The sequence below is a fragment of the Carassius carassius genome, chromosome 32 (assembly GCF_963082965.1).
Source record: "Carassius carassius chromosome 32, fCarCar2.1, whole genome shotgun sequence".
NCBI classification, from domain to species: Eukaryota; Metazoa; Chordata; class Actinopteri; order Cypriniformes; family Cyprinidae; genus Carassius; species Carassius carassius.
Window position 1 is genome coordinate 2,234,106 of NC_081786.1, and position 10,544 is coordinate 2,244,649.

General features: G+C 38.4%; 1 protein-coding gene across 3 annotated transcripts in view; it reads left to right on the forward strand.

The window, feature by feature from the left end:
• LOC132112376 (NACHT, LRR and PYD domains-containing protein 3-like) overlaps positions 1 to 10,544 on the forward strand; it is a 72,625-nt gene that overhangs the window by 10,432 nt on the left and 51,649 nt on the right. For all 3 annotated transcript variants that reach the window (XM_059519826.1, XM_059519828.1, XM_059519827.1), the window contains exon 3: positions 1,994 to 2,149. In XM_059519826.1, coding sequence (XP_059375809.1) covers positions 1,994 to 2,149 — 156 coding nt within the window. The remainder of the gene's footprint in view (positions 1 to 1,993; positions 2,150 to 10,544) is intronic.

Below are 10,544 nucleotides of genomic sequence, written 5' to 3' on the forward strand. Positions count from 1 at the left end.
AAGTACTGGTTATTTGTCATTTTATGTTTGTGAGTTACATTAACATTTACATTTAATCATTTAGCAGATGCTTGTATCCAAAGCAACTTACAAATGAGAACAATAGAAGCAGTCAGATCAACAAGAGAACAACAACAGTATACAAGTACCATGGCAAGTTAATCTAGTACAGAACGCGTAACCACGTTTTTTTTATAATATGAAAGACAAGAAAATAAAGAAAAGTGCTAGTATTATTTGGTTAAGTGCTGGCGAAAGATGAGTCTTTAGATGTTTCTTGAAAATGAGTAAAGACTCAGCTGTACGAATTGAGATTGGGAGGTCATTCCACCAGCTGGGCACAGTCCAGGAAAAGGTCCGTGAGAGTGATTTTGAACATCTTTGGGATGGCACCACAAGGTGTTGTTCACTTGCAGAGCACAAACTTCTGGAGGGCACATAAGATTGAACTAGTAAGTTTAGGTATGTTGGTGTCGTGCCAGTGGTCATCTTGTAGGCAAGCATCAGTACCTTGAATTTGATGCGAGCAGCTACTGGTAGCCAGTGTAACCTGATGAGGAGAGGAGTAACGTGAGCTTTATTGGCTCATTGTAGACAACCCTCACTGCTGCATTCTGGATCAGTTGCAGAGGCTTGATAGTACATGCAGGAAGGCCCACCAGGAGAGCATTACAATAGTCCAGTATGGAGAGAACAAGAGCTTGGACAAGAAGTGTCAGAGCTTGGGTGGCTTGCTCTGACAGGAAGGGTCTAATCTTCCTAATGTTGTATAAGGCAAATCTCCAGGACCGGGTCATTGTAGCAATATGGTCTGTGAAGCTTAACTGATGATCCATCACAACTCCTAGGTTTCCGGCTGTCCTGGAAGGAGTTATGGTTGACAAACCCAGCTGTATCGAGAAGTTGTGATGAAACGATGGGTTAGCAGGAACCACCAGGTGTTCTGTCTTAGTAAGGTTGAGTTGAAGGTGATGGTCATTCATCCAGCTAGAAATGTTTCTCAAATAGGCTGAAATGCGAGCAGCTACCATCGGGTCATCTGGTTTGAATGAGAAGTAGAGTTGGGTGTCCTCAGCATAGCAGTGATAAGAAAAGCCATTCTTCTGAATGACAGATCCTAATGATGTCATGTAGATGGAAAAGAGAAGTGGTCTAAGTACTGAGCCTTGAGGAACCTCAGTACCAAGTTGTTGTGACTTAGAAACATCACCCCTCCAAGACACGCTATAGAATCTATTGGAGAGGTAAGGACTTAAAACCACAGGACTGTGGTTCCAGAGATACCCATCTTTCTGAGGGTGGACTGGACAATCTGGTGATTAACGGTGTCAAAAGCAGCAGAGAGGTCCAGTAAGATGAGTACTGAGAATTTTGAAGCTGCTCTTGCCAGTCTCAGGGCTTCAGTAACCGAGAGCAGGACAGTCTCAGTTCAGTGGCCACTTTTGAAGCCAGATTGGTTGCTGTCCAGGAGTTTGTTCTGTACAAGGAACATAGAGAGCTGGTTGAACACAGCTCGCTCAAGTGTCTTTGCAATGAATGGAAGAAGGGATACCGGTCTGTAGTTTTCTAGAAGCGCTGGATTTAGAGATGGTTTCTTAAGCAATGGGCTTACCCAAGCCTACTTGAATGCTGAGGGTAATGTTCCACAGTGAAGAGAGGAGTTGATAATGTGTGTAAGTGAATGTATGACTGAAGAAGAGATCTCTTGAAGGAGGTGATTGGGGATCAGTTCAAGTGGACAAGTAGTAGAATGATTGGACAGGAAAAGTTTGGAAACGTCCATCTCTGAGAGTGGAGAGAAGGAGGAGAGAGAGTGTGCATTGGTCATTGCACCAATGCACAGTGTGCAGTTGTCTTTAACCAAACACAGTGTTACATTAGTGCGATTAACATTCGCTTAGAAACAGATATTAAAAAAGCACATCCAAGAGTGATATTTTAATGTTTCTCTTTTTCGATTATTCCTCCTCTACTCTTTCATGGTTTTCTACAGCATGGCCTTTAAAATAAGTATCTGTGAGATGAAAGAGGAGGATGTTCACACACATAAAGCAGCATCTCCAGAACCCAGCTGTGTTTCTGTGAATAGTAAGAGATTCATGGGAATCCCTCCTCTTCTCAGTAATGAAGCAGTGACCTCTGACCCTGAGTGAGAAGAAAAACCGATACACAAGGATGTTAAACCAAGGAACACGTTCTACTTAGTTAAACCATTTTCTGCATTTTTTGTCCATTATCCATATTATCTGTCCCTCAGATGTCTGCAGAGCATCATAAATGGTAAAGGTGTTGTTTAAACTAATAAGAAATGTAATGATTACTTTAGTTTTTTAAGTCAATACTAAATTTTCTAAAGATATGTAATGGTCAGTGTAAGCTGTAGTTGGTCAGCCATAATTCTGCAACTTACAAAACTGAACCCATGGATAAAGCTTAAACAGGTTCTAGTGACTCTAAGATGATGGAATAAGGTAGAAAAAAATGAATAATGTTATAATAATTAAATAATGTTCCACAATTATGCATCAGTGTAAAGTGCATCATTCAACTACAGCATGTAGAATTGTAAGTTTGCACAGTATACTAGTACTATGGTACTATCATCATGCCCAAGCCTCAAAACATTGGCACCTCCCATATTAAGTTTGAAGGACTTTGGAGAGGTTTGGAATATTTTCAAAAGCTTACATTTGTTATTAGAGACATTATTTAGATACTAATTATTTAAATATCTAAATTTTGCTTCAAAATTCAAGTTTTGGATTTAAAAAGCCTCTATTTAATTTGTTATTAAACTGCCTTGCAATTCATTCAGAATTTTTTTATTTTTATAATTATTTTCCAGTTTTCACTATGCTAAAGGAATGTGCTGTCTTCACTGTAGTATGCGCATACACACAAACAGCCAGATTCCAGGACACAAACTTAAGCCCCTTTCAGACTGCGATTCTGGCAAATACACGGGTAATGTGCCCCGGCAGTTGTTCCCAGGGCTAACTAACTGATCTCTGCTTCATTACATTTTGCACACATTTTTTCATCGCAAACATCGATCTTCCTTCAAAACACCTGGTAAAAGAGTTGCGTGATAACGTGCATCATCACTACGACACGCCATTAATTCTGGCTTTTGTTCACACAGCGCTCATTCCGGGACTGAACCCGGCAATGTTATTAGGTCCCCGACCCGGGATCAGTCCCGAAATCAATCTTGCAACCCGGCAATGTTCCATCAATTTTCAGTGTCCAACATGCAGTGTGAAAGGGGCTTAATTGTCACTTCTTCAGTTTTTATGTTCTTATGCATTTCACATTTTTCTATGTTCATCTCAATGTTTTTACAGAGTGAGAAGAGACAATGTGAGCAGGCCAGTGACACCCCACCTGTGTCGCTTTGTCTCCTACTCTCAGAATCTCTTCAGCAAGAACAACAAAAAAACAGCCCAGCACACAAACACACAGGAGACACAAATGCAGCACATTTCGTTCCAACAAGTGCATGATGGACTACAGAGAGTCAAATACCAGCACAAAACCAGCATGAAGAAGAGGTATGAGAGAATATTAGAAGGAATCAAATTAGAAGAGAATCAAACCCTTCTGAACAGGATCTACACACAACTCTACATCATAGAGGGAGAGAGTGAAGGAGTGAATGAAGAACATGAGGTTTTACAGATGGAGAAAACACCCAGAACACAAGACACTCCAATCTACTGCAATGACATCTTTAAACCCTTACATGAATCAAGATGTGAGGAGAAAGATGAAGTCAAGACCGTTCTTACTAAAGGCATCGCTGGAATTGGAAAAACCGTCTCTGTGCAGAAGTTCATTCTGGACTGGAGCGAGGGAAAAGCCAATCAGGATGTAGATTTCATGTTTGTGCTTCCATTTCGAGAGATGAACTTGATTAAAGATTACAAGTACAGTCTTCAAAGACTTCTGCTGGACTTTCATCCTGAACTTCATGATCTGGACTCAAAGATTTATGAAGAGTGTAAAGTCGTGTTCATCTTTGATGGTCTGGATGAAAGCAAATTTGCACTGATGTTTTCAGATAATGAGAGAGTTTGTGATGTGAATGAGTCTTCATCAGTGGCTGTGTTGATGTCAAACCTCATCAGAGGAGAGCTGCTTCCCTCTGCTCTCATCTGGATCACCTCCAGACCAGCAGCAGCCAATCAGATCCCCGCAGAATACATCAACCGTGTGACAGAAATTCAGGGATTCAATGAGCCTCAGAAGGAGGAATATTTCAGGAAGAAAATCAGTGATGAGCATCAAGCCAGCAGAATCATCTCACATATCAGGAGATCAAGAAGCCTCCACATCATGTGTCACATCCCCGTCTTCTGCTGGATCTCAGCTACTGTGCTTCAAAACCTCCTGAAACAAGATGATAGTGCAGAAATCCCTCAAACTCTGACTGAAATGTACATCCACTTCCTGCTGACTCAGATCAACATGAAGAGTCAGAAGTATGATGAGAGAAAACCAAAAAATGTCCTGAAGTCCAGCAGAGATGTGATTGTGAAACTTGCTGAACTGGCTTTCAAACAGCTTATGAAGGGCAATGTGATGTTCTACGAGAAGGACCTGATTGAGAGCGGGATAAATGTCACTGATGCTGTGGTGTATTCTGGGATTTGCACTGAGATATTTAAGGAGGAATCTGTGATTTATCAGAGGAAAGTCTACTGCTTCATTCATCTGAGCTTTCAGGAGTTTCTAGCTGCTTTCTTCTTGCTTTACTGCCATATCACCAAGAAAAAAGAATCACTGAATATATTTCTGAATAAAACATGCCAGCAGTACAGTCTCTCTCTGAATGATCTACTAAAATCAGCAGTTGATAAAGCCTTACAGAGTAAAAATGGACAACTGGATCTTTTCTTGCGGTTCGTGCTGGGCATGTCACTGGAGTCCAATCAGAGACTCTTACAGGATCTACTGTCACACACAGTGAACAGCTCAAAGACCATCAAGAAAATCACACAGTACATTGAATATGCAATAAAGAGTAATATTGGTCTCTCAGCTGACAAATGCATCAATCTGTTCCTCTGTCTGCTGGAAGTGAAGGATAAGACTCTGTACAGAGAGATTCAGGAGTTTGTGAAATCAGAGAATCATTCAGTCAATCATCTTTCTCCGTCTCAATGCTCAACAATCGCCTACATGCTTCAGATATCAGAGGAGGTGCTGGATGAGTTTGATCTGAGGAAATACAACACATCAGATGAGGGTAGAAAGAGACTGATACCAGCTGTGGTGAACTGCAGAAAAGCTCTGTGAGTATTAATTTATGTGTTTAAAGATGAAACTGAATGTATGTCTTGTTGAGACACAGCAACGTTCTAATTCCTCTATGAAATCATGACTCTGTTCAGCCATTTCAACTAATATGTAATAAAAATGTATGTTTATATTTTGAAATTTCACATTGTGTTGTAAGTTGTAAAGTACCTAAAGAGGAACTGTAATAGCCAAATTATTTTGGAGTTTATCTGTCCTACGTCATCTTTATTTCTTGACTGTGACTCTGAAGCCACATGTTTTTGAACATTGAATATGTGTTGCTAAGATAAGCACATTTCATCCTTTGTTGTAGACTTACTGACTGTAATCTCACTGGTCACTGCTGTGAAAGTTTGTCTTCATGTCTACAATCATCAAACTCACTGAGAGTGCTGGACCTGAGTAACAATGACCTGCAGGATTCAGGAGTGAATCTTCTGTCTGATGGATTGAAGAGTTCACACTGTCAACTCAACATACTGAGGTATAAAAACTAAAGGTTCTCTTGGATGTGAAATTAAAGATGTCCCCTGCTCTGGACCTGATCTCTTGGGAGTTTGTAATATATCAGCAGACCCCAATGTGTCTGAAGATTTTGTATTTGTAATTGCTCCAGCTTTTTGTTTTAAAAATGTTTTTGGTTTATTGAAACAACAACAAAACTATTGACAAAAAATAATTGCACAAATTCAAGTATAGGTGAGTGGACATTTTTGTGTTTACATGCATTTCCTGTTACAGTAGGTAGACATCCAAAAGGCCCCTTTTACCTGTATCTGTAAGGGCATTTGCAGCTTTTGACCGCTGAGTGGTTTTTAAACAAGCGCATCAAAGCACATTTTCGCAAATAGACGTCAGTTTTGCCTCGCTGATGTGTTACATTGGACCGCTTCAGTCAGGGAAAATGAAAGAAAAACAATATAGTTAACATATTTACTTTATTTAAAGGGATAGTTCACTTTCAAATTAAATTTTGGTATGTTTTAGCTTACATCAAGGACATCCAAGATGTAGGTTTCTTTGTTTCCGCAGTATTTCCCATTTTGATATTTTTAGGTCAAACCGTTCTTGTCTGTGACTCATATAATGGAGGTCTATGGTCACCACCTAGAACATGCACAGAGGAGTCCAAATTAAAAAACTCCCTTATCGTAAGTACACATTGATGACCTAAGACACTAAACGAGCAGTTTGTGTAAGAAAACGAACAGTATTTATATAGTTTTTACCTCTTGTGCACAACCACGTTCAACTGATCTGATTGCACGAGTGCTTCCTGATGTGACGTGTGTGCGCGCTCTGGCTTAGTCTGCACAAGTGCTGGAAGTGATCTCTCGCGCATGAACGTCACTCATTGTTTACTGTTTACCACACAATACACCACCAATCTGTCTGAAATATAATGCAGTAATTGTAATTAATTTGTTTATAATGTACCCTATAATCATTGCGATTATAATAAAAATACAACACATTACTCACTCACTCACTCACTCACTCGCGTGCCATTGGGTCCCTCTGGCATTGGACGTCGCCTCCAGTTTATACGTGGCAAAATAAACACAACATGCAAAACGCTGCATCTCAACAGCGGAGAAAACTAAGGAACTTCAGTCAGGCAGGTGTGTGATGCGATACTGTCAATGTCCTCGTCGTCTTCTTGTAGTTGTTCCATTCATGACAACATATACTCTCCACTTCTGTAGGCATCTCACAACACTTGCTACTAAAACACCACCAGTTTTGAAGACATCTCTGCCTCTCTGAGGCTTGAAGACGTGCTGCTGCAGCAGATCGCTCCTGAGTACTTGATCTGTGTATTCTGGTTCAAATAAATATAGTTGTGAAAAAAATTAAACGTTGTCTATGGATATATTGAAATCGTCTTCCATTGCAATTTCCTGTACATCTAAATATGTTCGATCTTCACAGTGAAAGGTAACACTTCCGAAATCTCTGTGTAAACCATAGACATTAAGTGTAAATGAGTGACATTCATGCGCGAGAGATCACTTCCGGCGCTTTCCGCCCTTGGGAAGACTAAGCCAGAGCGCGTGCGCACGTCACATCAGGAAGCACTCGCGCACTCAGATCAGTTGGATGTGGTTGTGTACAAGAGGTAAAAACGATATAAATACTGTTCGTTTTCTTACACAAACAGCTCGTTTCGTTTCTTAGGTCATCAATGTGTACTTACGATAGGGAATTGTTTAATTTGGACTCCTCTGTGCATGCTCTTTGAGGTGGTCACCATAGACCTCCATTACATGAGTCACAGACAAGAATGGTTTGACCTAAAAATATGAAAATGGGAAATACTACGGAAACAAAGAAACCTACATCTTGGATGCCCTTGAGGTAAGCTAAAACTTATCAAAATTTAATTTGAAAGTGAACCATCCCTTTAATATATTTAATATTTAATATTCACAAATGAAAGTTTGCTTCTTATGAAGTTATGCATCTCTTAGAATGAATTCAAGCAGGATAAATGTCAAGCCTGTGCCTGAGCCTGTGCTTATATTTTCTCTAAGCTACATGGTATTAAACCATATTTAAGATTTGACACATTTAAAAGGTGTGCAGTATTATTTATATTATATGAATTATGTGTTATATTATTCAAAAGAAATTGTGGTTTACTTTGCATCGGAGCATTAAAAGTGGTAGCCTATTTTAGTGAGCTAGGCTACATGGATTAATATGCAAAATGTCAATATTTTCATATATTAGGCCTATATTTTAATTTATATTTTAAAATTCCTTTAATAAAACAACATGCATTTTTGTTATTCGTTACCGGTCCTTTATTTTGACAGATAACTTCTTGGGAAAAAGACATTGGTCTGTACACTGATTAAGAAATTGTTGCATGTTTATTAAAACATGAAGCACTGTATAATTTCATTCCCATTATTTAGGCCTAACTAGTCTAAAACAAGAAACGAATATATTAAACCTGCACAATTTAGCTAAATCTTTAAAACTCTAAAAAATGGATGGTAATAAACCGTCCTCACGAACAAACTCAAGTTCTCTCATTATAATCAACAAAATGCATACGATGTAAAAAAGAGCTTCATTAACTGACAACATAAGTGATTTTAAAGGGAGCCTTCTTTACTTGCTTTTAGGGCTGGGCGATAGCATATGGCCTAAAAATTTATTTTAAAATCAATATTCAAATGCAAATTAATTTTTCAAAACAAGTTTTAATATAGTTCTTTATCATTCATTTAACAGTCAAATTTATAACTGAGACAAGATGATAAAAAAACAGTAATGTTATTACCTTAATGCTGGAAAGACCTTTATTTTATTTTATTATTATTATTTGTTAATACTAGCCCATCATGCATCTAACCATCCACTCAACGTTAAGAGCTGTCCAGATTAAAACTGGCAGCTCCGCAGTGAGTCAGTGTCATGGATGAAGGACAGAGCAAGTGTAAATATATTTCAATCAGGACCGTCAGGTATATTTATGACAATTATAATTGCATACAGTTGGTGTTGGCGGTATGGTTATGTTCTGGGCAATGCTCCACACGCCTGTCCATGCAGCCAAGTGGAGAGAGCAGCAAGACAAACCCCCCTGGGGTACAGAACAGAACCATTATAAGCATACATAATTGCAATTCACAATTACATGAGTTGTAAACAAAAATGTGATAGAGACTGCTTCCAATGAAGATACTGTAGAGATAGAACAAAGTTAGATCGGATTACAGGTTCAGTTGGTGGAGTTGGGGTTGGAGGAGGGAGTTAATTGCAAGCAGCGATGCGAAGGAAGAGACACTGAAGAATGGGAATTTAAATAGATCGCAGGTGATAGGTGTCAAGACTGGATTGGTACACGTCAGGAACAACTGACTGTCGGCTGATGCAAGCATGACTAACGTGGCCTGACTGAACTAACGCGATGCTCGATTTTCTAGTCTATATTTCCATCTCGTTATGCCGCCGGTTTCAGTTTTTTTTTCTTATTTAACTTATATAATATAAGAGCAGTCACTGTCTGTGTCTACACAAAACGCGAGAGTTGTCTACGTGCCCCACTGCGCTAAAAGTGTCTAAACTTGATGACATCACACTACAGTGTCAAATCATCTGAACGCAGTGTCAGAACATTTCGTCATTAACAGAACGAGCATCAGTTCACTGATCCATATATAAAAGAGCAATAGATTCACACCTTTATCTCGACCCCCACAAGCCATACATAACTACCCCCAAAAAAAAACAACATCATTATTTTAGGAAAATCATTGTTATTTGTGATCGTGGGTGTTTGCGGAAGGCTTTAAGACCAAGTGGAATCCTCTGCAGCTGCTCCCCTCACAGCGCGCGGGACTCCGCTAACTGACGCAGCTTCACCATCTGCGGTTTGACTTTACTGAATCATTGAGGCGAATACAACTTATTGATCATGAGCCCAACATTTAGCAAGGCAGAAAAACATTATTTCTAACTGAAGGAAGACGTATTTCATTGAGCTAATGCTGTTAAATAGAGAGAGAGAGAGAGAGAGAGAGAACTATAGGGCTATTCTTAAACTTGGAGCTCATTATATTGAAGTACAAACCTACACTCTATAAGCGTTCTTTCATTGAAAAGTATGCATTTTATTTATTCACAGGCTATATGGTTGAAATAATATTGTAGTTCACAACTTTAAGTTCCATTGTTTAAAACAAATGCTTTATTAGCTAATGTTTCATAGACCTTCAGTTGTTTTGCTCTAAAATCCAATGCCATTTGTAATTTCACAGTATTTTCACCTCCTAAATCACTAACCTTTTAAGTTACAATTCTATAATGGTCAAATTTACTCAGGCCAATGGCATTTTTAATGACATTATTTTATTATATTTTTGTTTGTTTGTTTTTTGAATAATTGTAGCCTACATAAATAGGTGAGGCAAAACAAATTTTTGGATTGGTCCCTTATTTTCTCCTTTATTTTCTTAAAGAATAAACATGATTACATTATGAATTCATAGAAATAATTTAAGCAATTAAAAACTTTTTTTAAACTTGAATTTAAATACTATTAAACTGACTTTAAAATCTCAAGGAGTTTCTAAGTTAAAAAGGGTAAAATGTCATAGTGCATGTTAAATAGTCTAAATGAACTTGTGTTTACAATATAGTTAGAATTAACAATATAAATCGATTTTTTTATGAACAATTCCTGTATAAAATGGGGCAGCAACCTTTATATCAAACATTTTTAAATCGTT